A 22,404-nucleotide genomic window follows, 5' to 3' on the forward strand; every position below is an offset into this window, starting at 1 on the left:
TAACTTCTCTCACTGAGGATAAACAAGATGTTCACAAACTCAATTTAAACTTTAGAGTAAAGTTTAAGATCAAAGGATGAAGACAGACAGAGAAACCTTTCATCAACTAATCTCATTAGACTGGTCTCTCAGTGCAGTTCTGTGGGAACCAGAGGAGGAAGTATTCAGCTATTTACTGCAGTCAAGGTACAAAGTTCTGCATTCAGAACCTGACTGGAGTTATATTTATGTATCTAGACCAGGGGTGTCAAACTCATTGTTGCTCTGGGGCCGCATCGGCATCATGGTTGCCCCCACAGGGCCGGTTGTCGGCGGGGGGGGGTGGGTGCTGCTGCTCCTTCGTCGTCGTCGTCGGCGGGGGGGGGGGGGCTGCTGCTCCTTCGTCGTCGTCGTCGTCGGCGGGGGGGGGGGGGGCTGCTGCTGCCACATACGCTGGTGGAGGTGTGTGCGCGCGGATCGGGGAGGAGCTCCGCCGTGCGCGATTTCCATTTTTTTTTTTTTTGCTGGTAGATTCGCGGGCCACATAAAATGACGTGGCGGGCCGGATCCGGCCCGCGGGCCGTATGTTTGACACCCCTGATCTAGACAGTATATATATACTGTCTATATATATATAAAGTATATAAATAAGTCAAAATGTTCTGTGTCAGTGGTTTACTATTTATATCTGAAGTTTCTGCATTAATATTACTGCACAAAGCACAATATTTACCTCTGAGATGAGATTTTATTGTTTTATTTTATTGAATTTTATTTAGACGTCCTGATCCACACTCCAGACCAGTTGGTGGCGGTAATGCACTAAGTCAGTGTTTGCCAACCGCCAAAGAAGAAGAAGAAGAAGAAAAAGAAGAAGAAGAAGAAGAAGAATTCCACCGTTTAACCGGCCGGTGTCTTCTTCTCCTCAGATTTAACCGTTGGATGTTTGTTTGGGGTTTTTTTTTGGCGGGATTGCTCTGATGTTCTGACGATGTTCTGATTCAGGCTGATGAGCGATGAATGAAACCAGCACCGAGTGGACCGGACCGGCGGAGGTTCTGTTGACTTCGAGCCTCCGAGGATGGAGGAGCCGAGGAGGCTCAGCGGGTCCTGGTTCCTCGGTCATGTCCTCGTCCTCTCCGTCCTGGCTGTGCTCGTGAGTTGTCACGGCACATGCAAACACCGACCCGAGGAGGTGAGAACCCGGATGTTGATGCTTTGCTAACTAGCCAAAGTTAAGCTAACCTATTTGTTTTTGTGCTACATGTCAAGCTAGCCACCTAGCCGAATGAGATTATATAAAAATGGCGCTTTTATTTTGAAAGAGACCTAAGCGGAAGTGTTTTTAGTTGTTGCTGGGGAAGAATACATATATATGTATTATATATGTATTGTGTATATAATGTTTATATATTTTATGTAATAAATATTTATTATATATACATATATTTTTAGTATTCTTCCCCAGCAACAACACAAAAACACTTCCGCTTAGGTCTCTTTCAAAATAAAAGTGCCGTCTTTGCGAACCTAAAAACTTACTGAAAACTACAGTTTAACGCCAAAATACATAATGTACGATGTTTTTATTGGTGGAATTTAATCGTTTGTTTGTGGAATAAAATATGTTGTATGTTTGGAAGCTTTTGTCAACATTAACACAAAAAATAATGTTGATTTGATCAGGCAACACAACAAAGAGAAAGATTATATTTACAGCTAAAAACAAAGCTGAATAAAGGTAAAACATTAACATGTTACTACTACGTGTGTGTGTGCGCGTGTGTGCGTGTGCGCGTGTGTGCGCGTGTGCGTGTGCGTGTGTGTGTGTGTGTGTGTGTGTGTGTATATACTCATACTTACTGCTTCTAGATTGTCTACGTATATTTTATCCGTCCCAAACAAATAAATCCTAAATAATAAATAAAACATATTTTTTAAATGACTGTTTTTAAAACATATACTGTTGGTGAAGATATCATTTAATAGAGCAGATATACGTTTTGATCCCTGTGAGAGGAATACACGAACCTGTGTATTTATTGAGTAGTTAGTATTTACCTGACAGCTGTTTCTATTATTTCGTCTACACACCGTCTCTCACCTGTAAACCGCTGCTCTCTCTCAGCTGGTCCATCACGTGTACCTGAAGCCTGAGCGGCTGACGAAGAGGAGCTCACCTGAAGACCTCCAGCTGAAGATCAAGATCATCTACGACCACAGCGTGGACCGGTCAGTACCGCAGAGCCTCACACCTTCCTCTCTGAGCCGGCTGCAGCTCATCTCTTCTCTCTTTACAGGCTTCCTGCTGACAAGAGGAGGCTGGTGAAGGTGAGGACGCCCTATCAGTCAGCACACACTGTAAACAATGTGAGGTTTTAAATATGAGAAGAGCAGCATTCTGGGTAATATTAATAAACTAGAGACTCGCTCATCTAAACCGTACGGAGGACTTCACAGCTGTAAGTTCAACTTAAACAGTTTAATGATGCAACTAATAGATATCAAGACTATTCTTTTTAGTGTTTCAAGTATTCTGAAATGTTATGTTTAAATATGCAAATGAGGTATTATCTAATGCCAACTATTGGTGAATTAAGAAGAAATCTAAAGACGCAAATAGAGAAAGAAATCAAGAAAATGGACCAAAATCTCTGAATGGACAAAACATGTTTTAATACTTTATAATCGTTACAAAGTATTAAAACATGTTTTAGTTATGAGTCAATTAGATTTTGAGAGCCAACTTGTTCGTATTTCAGGTGTTCTGATGATTTCATGTTGACTCCCTCGCCCTGCTCCAGTGATGTCACGATGTACATCAGTACATCGTGACATCACTGCGTCAGACCCAAACAGAGTGTTTCCTCTTCAGGAGAAGCTGTTTCCTCAGGCCATCGACTACCTGCAGAGAGCCTTCAGTGTGCGCCGTCGAGTCGGTCCTGTGCTGCTCAGCAGGTCTGTGAACCATCCACCTGTCTCACCCTCTGAACTACAGACGCCCCGTCTCACCCTCTGACCTACAGACGCCCCGTCTCACCCTCTGAACTACAGACGCCCCGTCTCACCCTCTGACCTACAGACGCCCCGTCTCACCCTCTGAACTACAGACGCCCCGTCTCACCCTCTGACCTACAGACGCCCCGTCTCACCCTCTGAACTACAGACGCCCCGTCTCACCCTCTGAACTACAGACGCCCCGTCTCACCCTCTGAACTACAGACGCCCCGTCTCACCCTCTGAACTACAGACGCCCCGTCTCACCCTCTGAACTACAGACGCCCCGTCTCACCCTCTGAACTACAGACGCCCCGTCTCACCCTCTGAACTACAGACGCACCGTCTCACCCTCTGAACTACAGACGCCCCGTCTCACCCTCTGACCTACAGACGCCCCGTCTCACCCTCTGAACTACAGACGCCCCGTCTCACCCTCTGACCTACAGACACCCCGTCTCACCCTCTGACCTACAGACGCCCCGTCTCACCCTCTGAACTACAGACGCCCCGTCTCACCCTCTGACCTACAGACACCCCGTCTCACCCTCTGACCTACAGACGCCCCGTCTCACCCTCTGAACTACAGACGCCCCGTCTCACCCTCTGACCTACAGACACCCCGTCTCACCCTCTGACCTACAGACGCCCCGTCTCACCCTCTGAACTACAGACGCCCCGTCTCACCCTCTGAACTACAGACACCCCGTCTCACCCTCTGAACTACAGACACCCCGTCTCACCCTCTGAACTACAGACGCCCCGTCTCACCCTCTGAACTACAGACACCCCGTCTCACCCTCTGAACTACAGACACCCCGTCTCACCCTCTGAACTACAGACGCCCCGTCTCACCCTCTGAACTACAGACGCCCCGTCTCACCCTCTGAACTACAGACGCCCCGTCTCACCCTCTGAACTACAGACGCCCCGTCTCACCCTCTGAACTACAGACACCCCGTCTCACCCTCTGAACTACAGACACCCCGTCTCACCCTCTGAACTACAGACACCCCGTCTCACCCTCTGAACTACAGACGCCCCGTCTCACCCTCTCACTACAGACCTTGAATATGTTTAATATGTCATAAAGAAGCAGCAGCCTCAGGGTGTTGCTGGTGATCATCAGCGGCTGTAAATCGCGTTGGAGCCTTAAAGGGCAACACTTAGTCAAATGATCAAATATCACTCCTATTGATACGCTCCTCTTCATGAGCAGGTCACATGTGTCCGGGTCAAACAGTTGATTTAAGTTTGTGCAGCTGAGAGAGCTGCACACATGACTCTAAATATTAAATGTACTCTGTAAGAGTATTTTAGATAGGCTGAGGTGTGTTTCTATTGTAGTGTTGTTGTGTATTTGTGTACCTCAGACAAACGCCATTCAATCCTTAATTTATAAGCTAATTAATTATTTAATCATTAAACTATTTACAGTAAGAATACAAACCTGGAGACTCATCACACTAAACCGCTCAGATTTTGAGATGTAACCTTTGTTGGCTGCTCGGTGGAGAAGTGGATGTTAAGAACCATTGAGAATCCTGTAGTTGCTCTGATATTTAAGACTTCTAATGATGAGACGGTGTATTTGTCCTCTAACTACGCTGAAGAGTTCATTAAAGTCAGTGTTGTGGTCTCTGTCGTCTCAGACAATGTTCCACCAACCAGTACCTGAGGAAGAGAGATGACCCGCATCGCTACTGCCAGGACGCCTGTGCAGACGTCACCCGGTGCGGCCCGGTCGTGGTTCCACAGCACCACCTGCAGGTCAGGAAGGGCCACTGTGTGTCATAAATAAGTAACATTTGAAAAATCTATTTACAAGTTCTACTTTTTAACTGAAGCGTAACAATTAGTTAGACTAAATATTCATCTTTTATTTTTGTGCCCTCTTGTGGCCAAAGGTTGCGTTAAAGACGTGTCACGGTTCAGTTTCTGTATCATTTGGTTTTATTTGTATCGATATCTTTAGAGCAGATGTTGCTACACAATGCTACACAATTTAGACTCATACAGAGACAATAGAAAGAACTGGTCAAATGAAATACCACACAGCATATTTTAAGAACAGAAGGAGACCTAGGATTGATCCCTGTGGGACACCATAGGACCGGACTCTCTCTCTTTCTAAAGTTTCCATGAGCAGAAGTTGGGGACAGGACCTGTAACTTTACTTTGATACCACTGTGTTCGAGGTTCTGACCGATACTAGAAGTTGTAGTTAATAAAACACTGCAGGCCTCTGATTGGTCACAGACAATCCTGACTCGCACATCAATATTTTTATTTACTCCACCCAGATTTTCTTTCACGCTGTACACTAAGTACATCACACTGTACACTAAGTACACCACTCTGTACACTAAGTACATCACGCTGTACACTAAGTACATCACACTGTACACTAAGTACATCACACTGTACACTAAGTACACCACGCTGTACACTAAGTACATCACACTGTACACTAAGTACACCACTCTGTACACTAAGTACACCACGCTGTACACCACTCTGTACACTAAGTACACCACTCTGTACACTAAGTACACCACGCTGTACACTAAGTACACCACTCTGTACACTAAGTACACCACGCTGTACACCACTCTGTACACTAAGTACACCACTCTGTACACTAAGTACATCACACTGTACACTAAGTACACCACGCTGTACACCACTCTGTACACTAAGTACACCACGCTGTACACCACTCTGTACACTAAGTACACCACTCTGTACACTAAGTACACCACGCTGTACACTAAGTACACCACTCTGTACACTAAGTACACCACTCTGTACACTAAGTACACCACGCTGTACACTAAGTACACCACTCTGTACACTAAGTACACACTAAGTACACCACGCTGTACACTAAGTACACCACTCTGTACACTAAGTACACCACTCTGTACACTAAGTACACCATGCCCTAAACTACATAGTACATTCCTCTGTTTGCCTCCTGTTCCTATGATTCCTCTCTATAATCAGAAGGGTGATCAGATCTATAACATGAACACTAAGCCGTACGTGGTGTTCCTGGTTGACTCATCGTGGTTCCCTCACACATCACTATATGAAGTCTTTGTTTTTCCCTCCTAGCAATGCAAAGTGTGCAGTGAATCAGGGAAGTCTTGTGGCCCCCTGGGGCCCCCGGACGGCCCCGGAGTGGAAGGGTCTGACTTCGTGCTGTACGTCAGCGGCGTCACCACGGAGCGCTGCGGTCAGGAGAACATCGTGGCCTACGCTGCTTACTGCCAGCTGGAGGCAGAGCTGGACAGGTGGGAGACGCCATCTTGTTTCTCTGGGTTTTACAAAGAAACAGTTTCTACAACCGTTTACAGGATGTTTGTTCCTTTATCACACATTTAATACTTGACTTGTTTCTTTACAGGGTTTGTATGAAGGTAATAAAGTAGTTCATGAACATGAGATCATGATCTTCATAGTGGAGGTCAGTTTCAGGAGGTGAGACGTTTCCTCACGTCTCTTCTTGTTTGTTGGTGCTCTGGAGTTTAGTTTAGGAGAATAATGCAGATCACAGTATAAACAGCTGCTTCATGTTCAAACTTAGCTCTTGTAGCGTATTGTCTTCATCGTGTCAACACTTGACAGTAGTGATCCAGTAATATCTGTTTCCTGTCCTCACAGTCAGAAGCTTTGATTCAAGCCGTCTCATCCTCTGCAGAACATCAGCACCACGTTCTCTCTTCATCCAGTGGGATCTACTCAAGATCACTGATCGGTGGGAGGAGTCACATATGACACATTAGTCCTGATGTTAGACCTCCTTCATCTCCCCTATCTTAGAGAACAGAAACAGAACCCCAACACAGTCCACCCATCAAGGTTCAAGGATCCTTGATAGTCATTCAACACACAGTTACACATACAATGCAGACCTCATGTGGCCGTCGTTCCTTTTTCTTTTAACGTAACTTAAACGGTTTCCTTCAGGACCACCGAGCTCCAAGAACCAGAGGGGTCGACGGCGTTGATGCATAACGGTGCATCGTCTGCATAGAAGTGAACGTGTGAGCGATCACCTCCTCGTTAGGGTGTTAATGTAACCGTGACTCTCTGTGTGTCCCTCAGACCGATCGCCGGCTACGCCAACCTGTGTCCCACCATGATCTCCTCTCAGCCACAGGAGTTTGAAGGGATGCTCTCCACCGTCAAACACGAGATCATCCACGCTCTGGTGAGTTCAGCAGCATCTATATATATATATATATATATATATATATATATATATATATATATATATATATATATATATATATATATATATATATATATATATATATATATATATATATATATATATATATATATATATATTAATATCTAACTGGTACCCTCACTAGACCTGAGAGGAAGGCTGGGTTCTCACTGTGTTTTAATACCTCGGTGGATGTAAATGTCTCTAAAGTTCGACCTTCTCTTCTCTTCTGTTCTGTTTCTCTATTGTTTCTATTGTTTCTCTTGTTTCTATTGTTTCTCTTGTTTCTCTTCAGGGATTCTCAGCCGGTCTGTTTGCGTTCTACCACGATGATGAGGGTAAACCTCTGACTCCTCGCTTCACCAGCGGCCTGCCGGCCTTCAACGAGAGGTGAACGATGCTCATTTAATACGTAAAAGAATCTGAGACAGAAAACAGTGCAGAAGTTAAAATATAAGGATGAAATAAATCCTAATATAAACACTAACGTCTCTCTCTCAGTCTGGGTCTGTACCAGTGGAGCGAGGCGGTGATCCGGAGGGTGAGTCGTCTGTGGGACATCAGAGGAGGAGTGATGGTCCGACACCAAGTCCACGTCCTCGTCACTCCTCGAGTCGTGGTGAGAAACCTTTACCCAGAATCCTAAAACCTCACGACTCCTCTGGTTGAATAGAAGTCTATGAGAACATGACTCTACTTCTCTCTTGATGTATTACCTCAGTAAACATTGCAAGCATGAGTCTTCTTCAACACAGCATGATGTTCATGTTGTACATGATGCATCTTTTCTCCTGTTGTGAGGATTAATAGAGAAAACAATGTTGAGATTCATCCACTGACTGAGCTTCATCTCCTCCTCGGTGCTCTCAGGAGGAGGCCAGGAGACACTTCAACTGTCCCATCCTGGAGGGGATGGAGCTGGAGAACCAGGGAGGAACGGGGACGGAGCTCAACCACTGGGAGAAGAGACTGATGGAGGTGAAGTGAGACGTCAGGCCTTCAGGCTGTGAGCTGCTCCTGTTACTGCTGGTTTATCAACATCTACTCCTCTTCCTCTTCCTCCTCCTCCTCCTCCTCCTCCTCCTCCTCCTCCTCCTCCCTCAGAACGAGGCGATGACTGGTTCCCACACTCAGAACCGGGTGTTCTCCCGTCTGACTCTGGCCCTGATGGAGGACAGCGGTTGGTACCGGGCTAACTACAGCCTGGCTCAGAGGCTGGACTGGGGCCGAGGCCTCGGCTGTGACTTCGTCATGAAGAGCTGCAAGTTCTGGATGGACCGACAGAGACAGAGGTCAGTGATGAGACATCTGAACACACCAGCGCTGGCTGAGTCCTTTCATAATGACGGTGATTCTTTTATTCATGTGTTCTGCAGACGTCACTCTGTGACTCCGTACTGCGACACCGTGAGAGCGTCTCCTCTGCAGCTCACCTGCAGACAAGACCAGCTGGCTGTGGCCGTCTGCAACCTGCAGAGATACCAACAGGAGCTCCCGCTGGAGTACCAGGTACACACACACACACACACACACACACGCACAGAGACACACACACACGCACACACACGCACACAGAGACACACACACACACACACACACACAGAGACACACACACACACACACACACACACACAGAGAGAAACAGACACACAGAGACACACACACACACACACCTACACACACACAGAGAGAAACAGACACACACACACACACACACACAGTGTAACTCACCGTCTCCTCGATAACGTTTTATAGTTTTAATCAAATGTGTACTGTGTACCCTGTGTGTACTCTGTGTGTGTACCCTGTGTGTACCCTGTGTGTGTACCCTCTGTGTGTACTCTGTGTGTGTACCCTGTGTGTACCCTGTGTGTGTACCCTGTGTGTGTACCCTGTGTGTGTACCCTGTGTGTACCCTGTGTGTACCCTGTGTGTACTCTGTGTGTACCCTGTGTGTGTACTCTGTGTGTACCCTGTGTGTGTACCCTGTGTGTACCGTGTGTGTACCCTGTGTGTGTACCCTGTGTGTACCCTGTGTGTACCCTGTGTGTGTACTCTGTGTGTACCCTGTGTGTACCCTGTGTGTGTACTCTGTGTGTACCCTGTGTGTGTACCCTGTGTGTGTACTCTGTGTGTACCCTGTGTGTGTACCCTGTGTGTGTACCCTGTGTGTGTACTCTGTGTGTACCCTGTGTGTGTACCCTGTGTGTGTACTCTGTGTGTACCCTGTGTGTGTACCGTGTGTGTACCCTGTGTGTGTACCCTGTGTGTGTACCCTGTGTGTGTACCCTGTGTGTACCCTGTGTGTACCCTGTGTGTGTACTCTGTGTGTACCCTGTGTGTGTACTCTGTGTGTACCCTGTGTGTGTACCCTGTGTGTGTACTCTGTGTGTACCCTGTGTGTGTACCCTGTGTGTGTACCCTGTGTGTGTACTCTGTGCGTACCCTGTGTGTGTACTCTGTGTGTACCCTGTGTGTGTACTCTGTGTGTACTCTGTGTGTTAGTACTTTGAGAGGATCCCTGACGTGTCCTCGGACCAGCTGCCGATGTTCGGCGGTGCCGTGGAGATCGCCGACTACTGTCCCTTCAGTCAGGAGTTCAGCTGGCACCTGAGTGGAGAATATCAGAGGAACTCGTACTGCAGAGTGTCGGAGAACCAGCCAGGTACAATAATATGTAGTGTAGTATTCAAGGAAGACTTGAAACTAGAGATTGAGACCATAAACTCATGTTTACAATGTTTACTGAGGTAATAAATCAAGAGAGAAGTAGAGTCATTTTCTCATAGACTTCTATACAACCAGAGGAGTCGCCCCCTGGTGGACACTAGAGAGAATGCAGCTTTAACACGTGAAGCTTTGACTTCACTCTAAAGAACCGGAGGTTGCCTCCTGGGTCAGGAACGTTCATATTATGATACCAGTGTGTGTGTGTGTGTGTGTGTGTGTGTGTGTGTGTGTGTGTGTGCAGACTGGTGGAGGAACTATGGAGCGGAGCAGTACGGACCGGACTCTGTGTGTCTGTACCAGAAGTCGGCCTTCATCATGGAGCAGTGCACCAGGAAGATGACGTATCCGGACTGGGGCTCCGGCTGCTACAAGGTGTGTTAATAACGTTTCTATGAACTTTATCAACACAACATTTAAACATCAGACGGTTTGTAGAAACTTTATTGATGTTTTTGTATTGAACTGTGTGTCGGTGTGAATCCCCAGGTCTCCTGCTCGTCTCGGGGTCTGGCGGTCCTGGTCCAGGATCAGTCCTTCCTCTGCGTGCGTAAAGGTCAGCAGCTGAGCGTCAGCGTGAGAGTCAGCGACTGGGTCTACAACGGGGTCCTGGTCTGTCCGGCCTGCACCGACTTCTGTGACGACTGCCCCCTCCCCCACCAGGCCCCGCCCCTCAACGCCTCCAGGAGCCACCCCATTGGTCGGTTCAGCTGAGAACTCATTCAATATTTATAATACAAATACAATAGTACCACTAGTCCTTTAATATTAAAGGTACTAACTTAAATGTTATTTATCAGGTAAAGAACTAAACATTCAGTCCAGTTCATATTATTGTTAGTGAGGTCATATTTGTTAAATTAATGCATAAATATATATTTAAAGTATGATGATAAGTAACAATAATAATTATTATTATAATTCATTAATTTGAGAGTTTTCAGTTTGATCACCTGTTATTGTCTAGACTAGAGGATGTTAATGTGTGTGTGTGTGTGTGTGTGTGTGTGTGTGTGTGTGTGTGTGTGTGTGTGTGTGTGTGTGTGTGTGTGTGTGTGTGTGTGTGTGTGTGTGTGTGTGTGTGTGTGTGTGTGTGTGTGTGTGTGTGTGTGTGTGTGTGTGTGTGTGTGTGTGTGTGTGTGTGTGTGTGTGTGTGTGTGTGTGTGTGTGTGTGTGTGTGTGTGTGTGTGTGTGCAGACCCCTGCTCCAGCTCTCCAGGTCTGGCCGTCACTCTGTGGCTCCTGATGCTCAACCTGCTCCCCCTGGTGGCCGGACTGCTGCTCTGCCACTGCAGCTGATGAACACACACACACACACACACACACACACAACATCCTCTGTGGATCTTCTTCTTCTTCATCCTCCTCTGGTCCTCGTCTCGAGGATCTTTTTACTGAGGAACGAGTCTTTTTATTGGCTGATGGATCAGCTGAACTTCTTCCTGCGTCATCACATCCTGTTTCCCTCCTTCCTCTTTTTCTTGTCCACGCGTGAGGAAGACGAGGAACTGGGTCAGTTGTTCCTGCCGAACACAAACCAGGAGGAGTCGTCGCCCGGTGCTCATGAAACCAGCTCAGTTTGTTTCTACGTCTGGTTTTAAAGCCAAGAATCAGACTTTTAATCTGAAGGGTCAGCGTACTTCCTGTTATGAATTCATTCCAACCAGAACACTTGTGATGTAAATATGAAAATGACTCTTTTTAGAGGTGAACGTTTAAATGAAGTGTCATTATTATAACGTGTTCAGTAGGATTCATTCACACATCATCAACGCTACATCTTCATCCAGACTGAACCAGAACCAGTTTACTGGATCAGGACTCGTTAAGATGCTGAGAGTGAAACATCTGTAACATTCTCTCCTCCTTCATTCAGAGAGTTTTAGAGCAGAAGAACCCTTCTAGAAACCACACGCTTACAAACCTCACAGAGAGAAGAAGAAGAAAGATTCAGGAAGTTGTTGACCATCAGTAGATCGGTCAGGACGGAGACCGCCGTGTAAACACGTAGAGTTTAGTTCAGTTAATCTGTTCTATAGTGAAGAAAAGTATCATCTCCGTAGTCTGTACGGAGCAGTGCATCATGGGGGATTGTTTCTAAAGCAGTGGGAGCCGTCTACACTGAGCAGTGCATCATGGGGGATTGTTTCTAAAGCAGTGGGAGCCGTCTACACTGAGCAGTGCATCATGGGGGATTGTGCAAGTAAGGCTGCGTTCCTTTAACTCTGAAGTTCATTTGAATAACTTCCTGTGTGGTGAAGGTTTGGAGTGATGAAGATGATACTTCTCCTTTACAGAAATAGTTTTATATCATTTAGGAAACAGAATAAAAGATTTATTTAAAAACCCAAAAGGTGTCCATGAACTCCTGTGACTGTTGTCTTGGTCCTCAGATGTTTCAACTCTCAGCAGCACCAGGTCAGACCTGAACACTCGTGCTCCTCAGAGGATGAACCCTCAGCAGCACCAGGTCAGACCTGAACACTCGTGCTCCTCAGAGGATGAACCCTCAGCAGCACCAGGTCAGACCTGAACACGCGTGCTCCTCAGAGGATGAACCCTCAGCTCCATGTTGGTCTCATTTTGATGCTGCTTGTTTGGAATGAAAGTCTTCTGTGGTTCTTTATTGTCGCTCGTTACTTCCTGTTGACCTGCTGTGTGATGTTATTGTTGTGATATTTATATCAGAAGAACGAGTCTTTGTGTTTGAGGACTGAATGTTTAGTTTTTATTTATTTATTGAAGCAACATTTTCTCATGTGACTGACGTGTCAACAGGAAGTTGAACAAAACAAACAGGAAGTTGAACAAAACAAACAGGAAGTTGAACAAAACAAACTGCTGCTTTAATGTTTACAGATGAAATATGATTATTTATGACATCATTCATTAGTTATTGTTCATAGATCACCTGAAACTCATTATTATTATTATTGTCTGTCAACGTGTTTATTCATTAGGACTGAATCTGATAGAAAGTCTGCTTTGATAGAAACGTGTTTTAATTATTATTTCTAGAGAAAGGGCTGCTTTATAAAACCAACGGAGACGTTTGTCAGAATAAACGCTGTGCGTCTCCCAAAGACGTGTCTTTGTTTCTTTAACAGGAAGTGGCGACGTCACAGAAACACACGAGACGATATTTAATGATTAGAGCTCATTTAACTACCGGAGTTAAATGAGCTTTAAATATAAGAGACTAGCCTAAGTAATCATTGTATTTATTTATGAGTCATAAATAGACTCTGATGAAACCACAGCGGTCAGATTTCCCACCTCTGCTGGCGGCCCCTGAACTACTCAATGTTAACGAGTTCTTTACATAATTAATACATTTGATATTAAAAAGAATCAGGAGAGAAAATATTTCACTTTAATATTTAGAATCGCACTCAGTACAAATACTTCACTCTGAAAATACGTTTTTTACTGTTACAGTAAGAGTACTAACATCTGTGTAAAAGTACTCTGTTACAGTAAAAGTACTAACACCACAGTGTAAAAGTACCCTCTATCTGAGCTCCTTTAGCACTTTTTCTATCAGACTTATGTAAAATCATTAAAGTTGTCGGATAGAAGTATAAATCAAGCAGTAATTGAGTAAAAGTACTTAGTTACATTCCACCACTGGAGATACAGTTGAAGGGTTCATTTCCTGTATATTACCTGAGAGTTGTGAGTGATCTGGTTCCACCAGATGTCTCTAGGTGTCCTCTACTTCCTGTCATTAGAGTCTCCGGTCCCTGATGTTCTGTCCCCCGTCAGTCCGTCCCCCTGATCCACAGGAAGCCCACCTGGGTGCCGAAGTTGAGTCCGTCCCTGACGTGTGAGAAGAAGTCCTCTGGGTGGCAGGAGGTGCAGGGCGTCACAGAGGAGCGCTCCGTCTCCATGTCGTCATGGATGTGTTCAGGAAGGACGCCTCCTCTCTGCAGGAGGACTCTGTTACATTAGAGACACAGTAGAAATAAACTTTACTGTCCAACAAAGAGGACGATCACAATATAAAGACTCAAGAGGAAGTAAAGCCTGACGAGGAGACGTGTCTACTGTCCTCTACTGTCCACTGTCTTATACTGTCATTTAATGTCCTACTGTCTTCTACTGTCCTCTCCTGTCCTCTACTGTCTTCTACTGTCCTCTACTGTCTTCTACTGTCTTCTACTGTCCTCTCCTGTCCTCTACTGTCATTTAATGTCCTACTGTCTTCTACTGTCCTCTCCTGTCCTCTACTGTCTTCTACTGTCCTCTGTCATTTACTGTCCTCTACTGTCATTTAATGTCCTACTGTCTTCTACTGTCCTCTCCTGTCTTCTCCTGTCCTCTCCTGTCCTCTCCTGTCTTCTACTGTCCTCTCCTGTCCTCTCCTGTCTTCTACTGTCCTCTCCTGTCTTCTCCTGTCCTCTCCTGTCCTCTCCTGTCTTCTACTGTCCTCTCCTGTCTTCTCCTGTCCTCTCCTGTCCTCTCCTGTCTTCTACTGTCCTCTCCTGTCTTCTCCTGTCCTCTCCTCTCCTGTCTTCTCCTGTCCTCTCCTCTCCTGTCTTCTCCTGTCCTCTCCTGTCTTCTACTGTCCTCTCCTGTCCTCTACTGTCCTCTACTGTCCTCTCCTGTCCTCTCCTGTCTTCTACTGTCCTCTCCTGTCCTCTCCTCTCTTCTACTGTCTTCTCCTGTCCTGTCCTCTCCTGTCCTCTCCTGTCCTCTCCTGTCCTCTACTGTCTTCTCCTGTCCTGTCCTCTCCTGTCCTCTCCTGTCCTCTCCTGTCCTCTACTGTCTTCTCCTGTCCTCTACTGTCTTCTCCTGTCTTCTCCTGTCCTCTCCTGTCCTCTCCTGTCCTCTCCTGTCTTCTACTGTCCTCTCCTGTCCTCTCCTGTCCTCTCCTGTCTTCTACTGTCCTCTCCTGTCCTCTCCTCTCCTCTCCTGTCCTCTCCTCTATTGTCCTCTCCTGTCCTGTCTTCTCCTGTCCTCTCCTGTCCTGTCCTGTCTTCTACTGTCCTCTCCTGTCCTCTCCTGTCCTCTCCTGTCTTCTACTGTCCTCTCCTGTCCTGTCTTCTCCTGTCCTCTCCTGTCCTCTCCTGTCTTCTACTGTCCTCTCCTGTCCTCTCCTGTCCTCTCCTGTCTTCTACTGTCCTCTCCTGTCCTCTCCTCTCCTCTCCTGTCCTCTCCTCTATTGTCCTCTCCTGTCCTGTCTTCTCCTGTCCTCTCCTGTCCTCTCCTGTCTTCTACTGTCCTCTCCTGTCTTCTCCTGTCCTCTCCTCTCCTGTCTTCTCCTGTCCTCTCTCCTGTCCTCTCCTGTCCTCTCCTGTCTTCTACTGTCCTCTCCTGTCCTCTACTGTCCTCTACTGTCCTCTCCTGTCCTCTCCTGTCTTCTACTGTCCTCTCCTGTCCTCTCCTCTCTTCTACTGTCTTCTCCTGTCCTGTCCTCTCCTGTCCTCTCCTGTCCTCTCCTGTCCTCTACTGTCTTCTCCTGTCCTGTCCTCTCCTGTCCTCTCCTGTCCTCTCCTGTCCTCTACTGTCTTCTCCTGTCCTCTACTGTCTTCTCCTGTCTTCTCCTGTCCTCTCCTGTCCTCTCCTGTCCTCTCCTGTCTTCTACTGTCCTCTCCTGTCCTCTCCTGTCCTCTCCTGTCTTCTACTGTCCTCTCCTGTCCTCTCCTCTCCTCTCCTGTCCTCTCCTCTATTGTCCTCTCCTGTCCTGTCTTCTCCTGTCCTCTCCTGTCCTGTCCTCTCCTGTCCTCTCCTGTCCTCTCCTGTCTTCTACTGTCTTCTACTGTCCTCTCCTGTCTTCTACTGTCCTCTCCTGTCCTCTCCTGTCCTCTCCTGTCCTCTCCTACCTGTTGGCGAGTCGTATGTTGACGTGCGGTGAGTCTGACTCTGGATCAGGGACACAGTCCTCGTGTATGTGTCTGAAGTCTTCGATGTGATCTCTGTTCATCCTGAAACAACATCCTCCGACCGAGGGTCCCACGGCAACCAGGATGTCTGTCACCCGGCAACCGAACACCGTCACCATGGCCCCCACCGTTGCCATGGCAACGCCCATCAGCGTCCCCTTCCAGCCTGAGGAAGTACAAGTACACTAAGTACTACACTGAGGTACTTTATACTTCACTACACTACAGCTTTAGTATGACCTCTTCTGTCTCATATTTATTTTATTTAGTTATCCGTATTAATAAACCGTATATTATTATGTATACTATATATATGTGTATATATATCTATATACTGTATATATAGATATATATATACACATATTAGTGCTGGGCAAGTTAACGCGGTATTATCGCGTTAACGCATTACTTAATTAACGGCGTTAACGCAGCTTTAGAGGTATTCTGTGTCTGACCTGCGTGAGCGGCTCCGATGACCCTCGCCCTCTGGTCAGCCAATAGGATCGTCATACAGTCGGCTCCTGGAGCCCCCACAACCACACCGGGCCGGTCCGTCACCATGGCGTCGTAGCGCTCCGGCTCGGCTCGGCCCACGACCCAAACATGGCTGCCGTGGTCCACCTGCAGGAGACCACGCATATCAATCAAATAACTTCACTTACAAAGTCATCAACAACAAACTCTTTGGACCTCTCACTCCTCACGGAGAGTCAGTGAAAATTATATTAATGATTCACAAACACACTGGAGTACCTTAATGATTCATAAACACACTGGAGTACCTTAATGATTCACAAACACACTGGAGTACCTTAATGATTCACAAACACACTGGAGTACCTTAATGATTCACAAACACACTGGAGTACCTTAATGATTCACAAACACACTGGAGTACCTTAATGATTCATAAAACACACTGGAGTACCTTAATGATTCATAAAACACACTGGAGTACCTTAATGATTCACAAACACACTGGAGTACCTTAATGATTCACAAACACACTGGAGTACCTTAATGATTCATAAAACACACTGGAGTACCTTAATGATTCACAAACACACTGGAGTACCTTAATGATTCACAAACACACTGGAGTACCTTAATGATTCTTAAACACACTGGAGTACCTTAATGATTCACAAACACACTGGAGTACCTTAATGATTCACAAACACACTGGAGTACCTTAATGATTCATAAAACACACTGGAGTACCTTAATGATTCACAAACACACTGGAGTACCTTAATGATTCATAAAACACACTGGAGTACCTTAATGATTCACAAACACACTGGAGTACCTTAATGATTCACAAACACACTGGAGTACCTTAATGATTCACAAACACACTGGAGTACCTTAATGATTCACAAACACACTGGAGTACCTTAATGATTCACAAACACACTGGAGTACCTTGACCAGACGAAGAGGCCGAGGGTAGAACCCGGCATGGAGGCCCAGTCTTCGCCGGTTCTCCATCACCACGGCCTCGGGGTCCCTCCTCCTGCTGCTGCTGAACAGGTTCAGAGAGGACAAGGACGGGATGGAGGAGACACCACCACTACGAGTACTGAACCCATGACCAAAACACTCTGAGGGGGACAGACAGAGAGAGGGACAGAGAGAGAGACAGACAGACAGACAGACAGACAGTTTTAGAGTGATACAGTCTCCATTCTGTCTGTTTCAGTACTTTGTCTATAAGGAGATCAGAGATCAGATATGAAGGAAAACATTAGATTAAAATGCAGCTTAGTGAACAGTTAGTATGACGATATTCAATGTGTTTAATGTGTGAAGTGATGAGAGGTATTAAAGAGGAACACAACGCTCTTCTCATAGTCTTAACAGACTCACACAATTCATGAACATTGGACCTTTTAGGACCTTTTCAGTTATTTATATATGTTTATATATATATATATATATATATATATATATATATATATATATATATATATATATATATATATATATATTGTGGGTCATCACATGAACTAATAAAGTTTTAAAGTTGTTAAACTTTTCAGGTAAAATCTTTTTTTCTTTTTTTCTCTTTAAACCGACCTGGAATCAGCGATGACGTCAGAACCCTGACTCCGCCCCTCAGCGCGGGCAGCTGCTGCAGAAACCGGGTCACCTGTTGTTCTACCTGGACCGCGTCGTCACCACCAGGTGGGTCCGCCGCAGAGTGGGCGGAGCCTGCGCAGCCCGGACAGGTGAGCCGGTGGTCCACGTGGTAGTGGAAGGTGTACACTTCCGTAAACAGCTGCTGCTGGTAGAGGAGCAGCACGTCACGACCTCGCGGGGTCGTGTAGACCCGGACCGAGCTCAGGTCCAGCTGGTCCACGGTCTGTTTGAACCGGTACAGACGCTCCGCGGTGGAGCCCGAGTCCAGCACGTGCACGCTGCTGCTGCACGCGCTTAGACACGCGTCCCCGGTACCGCACAGCAGGAAGACGTGAGACGGAGATGCGGGTTCTTCCTCCGGTAGAGACGCCGCGGTGCAGCGCGGACCGCAGCCGTGGATCAGATCCACGAGGACGGCCTCAGTCATCACGCAGAGACGGAGGTATCGAACACACGGTACACGGTCACGAGCCGCTTTATACACATGATGGACAGATGAAACCACAGCGACACAGTTCACTTCCTGGAGCCATGGCCCCGCCCACACTGGAAACTCCAGACACACAAACACACCTACACACAGGAACACACACAGAGAGACACACTTACACACAGAGACACACACACATCTACACGCACACACATGAACGCACAGAGACACACCTATACACAGGAACACACTCACAGACACACACAGAGAGACACACCTACACACACACTCACACACACAGAGACACACACACAGGAACACACATAAAGCTCATACTTGTACTTGACTTCATGTACTTTCCACCTGTGGAACTAGAAGCCCGACCCAGAAAAACACAAGAAAAGTACACAAAAGTTTTAGACGTTTAATGTAATAAATCTTCTTCTTCTGATTGTTTAAAGACTGTAATCAGTTTGTGTGAGTCACACACACACACTCAAACACACCGACACACACAGGAAAACACAGAGACACACACACACACACAGAGACACACACGCACACAGGAATACACACACACACACACAGAGACACACTGCGGTGTGTGTGTGTGTGTGTGTGTGTGTGTGTGTGACTCACACAAACTGATTACAGTCTTTAAACAATCAGAAGAAGAAGAAGAAGAAGAAGATTTATTACATTAAACGTCTAAAACTTTTGTGTACTTTTCTTGTGTTTTTCTGGATCGGGCTTCTAGTTCCACAGGTGGAAAGTACATGAAGTCAAGTACAAGTATGAGCTTTATGAAGTTTACTGAAGTATTTATATTTATGTATTCTACACCTCAGAAGTTTTTACTGTTGTACTTTTATCTGACAGCTTTGATTACTTTACAGAAACAAGTACAACAGTACATTTCTGTGTTTAATGCATGAGTAGTAATACTCTAATGATATAATATATATTAGTACAACAGTCACAGTTTCAATACTTTAACTACATTTTACGGATTATACTGACATACTTTTACTGAAGCAATATTTTACTGTAACAGTATTATCCATGTGTGGTATTAGTACTTTTAATGTAACTGAATACTTTTACACAGTGGTATTAGTACTCTTACTGTAACAGAGTACTTTGTCAGTGTGATGTCAGTACTGTTACAGTAACAGAGTACTTATACACAGTGGTATTAGTATTTAAATATTATATTATAATCAGAATCTCTTGTTGTTCTTCTTCTCACCAGCAGGAGGCTCCAGATACTCTGATATGTGGGCTACATCTCAAGTCTCTTCATTGCATCCTCGTTTCCCTCACTAGCGTCCTTTCCTTGCGTCCTAGTCCCTCCCACCAGGGATGGATCGAGGAAACCATGCGAGAGGAGAGGAAACGAGGAAATATCTTTAAAGAGACACGAGACGTCCTTTCCTCAGATGCATCACGTGAAGGAGGATCAGCTGATCACATCTGGATCAGCTGATCACATCTGGATCAGCTGTCAGTCGGCTTCAACAGCTGGAGAGACTTTAGAGAAGTTTGTGTCTGTTCACATGATCACTGGACTAATAATAGGAACTAATAACACTAATAACTCATAAAGACAGTAATCTTCCTCCCTCCCTTCCTCTTCCTTCCTCTTCCTCCTTTCCTCCCTTCCTTCCTTCCTCCCTTCCTTCCGCCTTTCCTTCCTTCCTCCCTTCCTCCTTTCCTCCTTTCCTTCCTCCCTTCCTTCCTTCCTTCCTTCCTCTATTCCTTCCTCCTTTCCTCCCTTCCTTCCTTCCTTCCTCCCTTTCCTCCCTTCCCTCCTTCCTCCCTACCTTCCTCCCTTCCTCCTTCCTCCCTTCCTCCCTCCCTTCCTTCCTTCCTCCCTTCCTTCCTCCCTTCCTTCCTTCCTTCCTAACCTGTTGATTGTTGTGTTCTGGTGTTTTTCTACTTTAGCTTCATATTGTTTTTTTATATCAGATAAAATATAAAGAGATAAAATATTCTGGACCTTTTATTTAAATAAGTTCTGTATTTAAATAAGTTAGCGTGAGGAGGAGGAGCCAGGCTGGTGGCCAGCGTGAGGAGGAGGAGCCAGGCTGGTGACCAGCGTGAGGAGGAGGAGCCAGGCGGATGACCAGCGTGAGGAGGAGGAGCCAGGCTGGTGACCAGCGTGAGGAGGAGGAGCCAGGCTGGTGACCAGCGTGAGGAGGAGGAGCCAGGCTGGTGACCAGCGTGAGGAGGAGGAGCCAGGCGGATGACCAGCGTGAGGAGGAGGAGCCAGGCTGATGACCAGCGTGAGGAGGAGGAGCCAGGCTGGTGGCCAGCGTGAGGAGGAGGAGCCAGGCTGGTGGCCAGCGTGAGGAGGAGGAGCCAGGCTGGTGACCAGCGTGAGGAGGAGGAGCCAGGCTGGTGGCCAGCGTGAGGAGGAGGAGCCAGGCTGGTGACCAGCGTGAGGAGGAGGAGCCAGGCTGGTGGCCAGCGTGAGGAGGAGGAGCCAGGCTGGTGACCAGCGTGAGGAGGAGGAGCCAGGCGGATGACCAGCGTGAGGAGGAGGAGCCAGGCTGGTGACCAGCGTGAGGAGGAGGAGCCAGGCTGGTGACCAGCGTGAGGAGGAGGAGCCAGGCTGGTGGCCAGCGTGAGGAGGAGGAGCCAGGCTGGTGGCCAGCGTGAGGAGGAGGAGCCAGGCTGATGACCAGCGTGAGGAGGAGGAGCCAGGCTGGTGGCCAGCGTGAGGAGGAGGAGCCAGGCTGATGACCAGCGTGAGGAGGAGGAGCCAGGCTGGTGACCAGCGTGAGGAGGAGGAGCCAGGCTGATGACCAGCGTGAGGAGGAGGAGCCAGGCTGGTGACCAGCGTGAGGAGGAGGAGCCAGGCTGGTGTCTGTCTGGTTCTTCCTGTTTGTTCAATGAATGAATTCTTGTTTACAAATAACAAGAAGCTTTGTTACAAAGAAACAATGTAGCAGCACTTCCTGTGCTGTCAAATGAAATATGAAATATTACGTATGGAAATACACAATATATACAATACAATAAAATAACAGCGAACATTTATCATTTATTATTATTTAATGCATTCCCTGCTTTTATAACGACATAATTATATAATAATAAAAAGCATAAACATCAACTTGGAAACCCAGTTTAATATGAACTGATATTAATAATAATTGTAGAGGCCATTAGTCGAATAAATCAAAATAAAACCAAAGGCTCGTTTAAACAGAAGAGAGACTGATTGTTCTTCTTTATTTAAGTTATTATTATTATTACTCGTCTCTCCTGTGCTGCTAAACTACAGGCCCACCCCAGTGCATGCTGGTCCTACAGACTCAGTGTGACCCAAACAACAAGCAGTAACATTACTCATGACTATTAAAGAGAAACATCAATCTAATACAATAATTAAACAATACTAATAACAAATACATCAACATTAATCATTTAAACTGCGTCTCTTTAGATGATTCTTCTAGAATATTTAAAATTAGTAAATATGATATTTAATGATCCTCATTAATCAGAAGTATGGAGGATATATATATATATATATATATATATACATATATATATATATATATATACATATATATATATATACATATATATATGGTATGTATGGAGGACTAAAGCTGCCATCAGAAGAAATCAATAAATCATTATTATCATATTATTATTAAGCACCTATTTATTTATGTTAGTCTTGATTTTATTTATTATATTTATAACCCTCATGACTTTATGACACTAAATATATATCTGATGTTATTTCATACCTCACTCTTCAAATATGAAACAATAAATATCAAATCAGTTTCATCATTAATAAATAATATATGTAATAAAGGTTATTTATTTATTATGTATATAATATGTATTTATTATTGAAGAGAATAGTTCCTGTTCGTAGTGATCAGCTCATTAACATATTTAAAGGGACAGTCCCTCAGAGTGTCTTCAGCAACATATTGATGATCAATAACTGTTTATGATAACTCCTGTTACCGGGAACCGGGTCGG

The 22,404-nt window shown here is 45.8% G+C and overlaps 2 protein-coding genes across 3 annotated transcripts; one reads left to right on the forward strand and one right to left on the reverse strand.

The window, feature by feature from the left end:
• Positions 1 to 863: 863 nt before the first annotated feature.
• lmln (leishmanolysin-like (metallopeptidase M8 family)) lies at positions 864 to 12,292 on the forward strand. Its single transcript, XM_079170441.1, has 16 exons — positions 864 to 1,174; positions 2,108 to 2,211; positions 2,280 to 2,310; positions 2,855 to 2,937; positions 4,629 to 4,746; positions 6,094 to 6,272; positions 7,087 to 7,192; positions 7,509 to 7,603; positions 7,715 to 7,832; positions 8,084 to 8,191; positions 8,318 to 8,505; positions 8,590 to 8,722; positions 9,719 to 9,878; positions 10,185 to 10,315; positions 10,430 to 10,640; positions 11,138 to 12,292. The coding sequence occupies exons 1-16, from the start codon at positions 1,061 to 1,063 to the stop codon at positions 11,236 to 11,238; spliced, it is 1,980 nt and encodes a 659-aa protein (XP_079026567.1). The 5' UTR covers positions 864 to 1,060; the 3' UTR covers positions 11,239 to 12,292.
• A 123-nt stretch (positions 12,293 to 12,415) lies between these two features.
• On the reverse strand, positions 12,416 to 18,498 carry lacc1 (laccase (multicopper oxidoreductase) domain containing 1). Of its 2 annotated transcripts, none has more exons than XM_079170445.1 (5): positions 17,904 to 18,498; positions 17,250 to 17,428; positions 16,280 to 16,445; positions 15,765 to 15,990; positions 12,416 to 13,878 (listed from the first exon to the last, which is right to left on the reverse strand). In XM_079170445.1, the coding sequence occupies exons 1-5, from the start codon at positions 18,391 to 18,393 to the stop codon at positions 13,701 to 13,703; spliced, it is 1,239 nt and encodes a 412-aa protein (XP_079026571.1). In that variant the 5' UTR covers positions 18,394 to 18,498; the 3' UTR covers positions 12,416 to 13,700. The 2 variants fall into 2 exon arrangements, with proteins under 2 accessions (XP_079026571.1, XP_079026572.1); XM_079170446.1 differs by having other exon boundaries at positions 13,666 to 13,865.
• Positions 18,499 to 22,404: the final 3,906 nt, after the last annotated feature.

The sequence above is a fragment of the Pholis gunnellus genome, assembly GCF_910591455.1.
Source record: "Pholis gunnellus genome assembly, chromosome: 12".
Lineage (NCBI taxonomy): Eukaryota > Metazoa > Chordata > Actinopteri > Perciformes > Pholidae > Pholis > Pholis gunnellus.

Excerpts from the sequence above, each read along its gene's own strand:
- lmln (XM_079170441.1), top strand. The coding sequence starts at position 1,061 with ATGGAGGAGCCGAGGAGGCTCAGCGGGTCCTGGTTCCTCGGTCATGTC. Across the intron at positions 1,175-2,107 it reads GCAAACACCGACCCGAGGAG|CTGGTCCATCACGTGTACCT; the intron begins GTGAGAACCCGG and ends GCTCTCTCTCAG. Across the intron at positions 7,833-8,083 it reads TCGTCACTCCTCGAGTCGTG|GAGGAGGCCAGGAGACACTT; the intron begins GTGAGAAACCTT and ends CGGTGCTCTCAG.
- lacc1 (XM_079170445.1), bottom strand. The coding sequence starts at position 18,393 with ATGACTGAGGCCGTCCTCGTGGATCTGATCCACGGCTGCGGTCCGCGC. Across the intron at positions 17,429-17,903 it reads GACGTCATCGCTGATTCCAG|AGTGTTTTGGTCATGGGTTC; the intron begins GTCGGTTTAAAG and ends TGTCCCCCTCAG. Across the intron at positions 13,879-15,764 it reads AACATACGACTCGCCAACAG|AGTCCTCCTGCAGAGAGGAG; the intron begins GTAGGAGAGGAC and ends CTAATGTAACAG.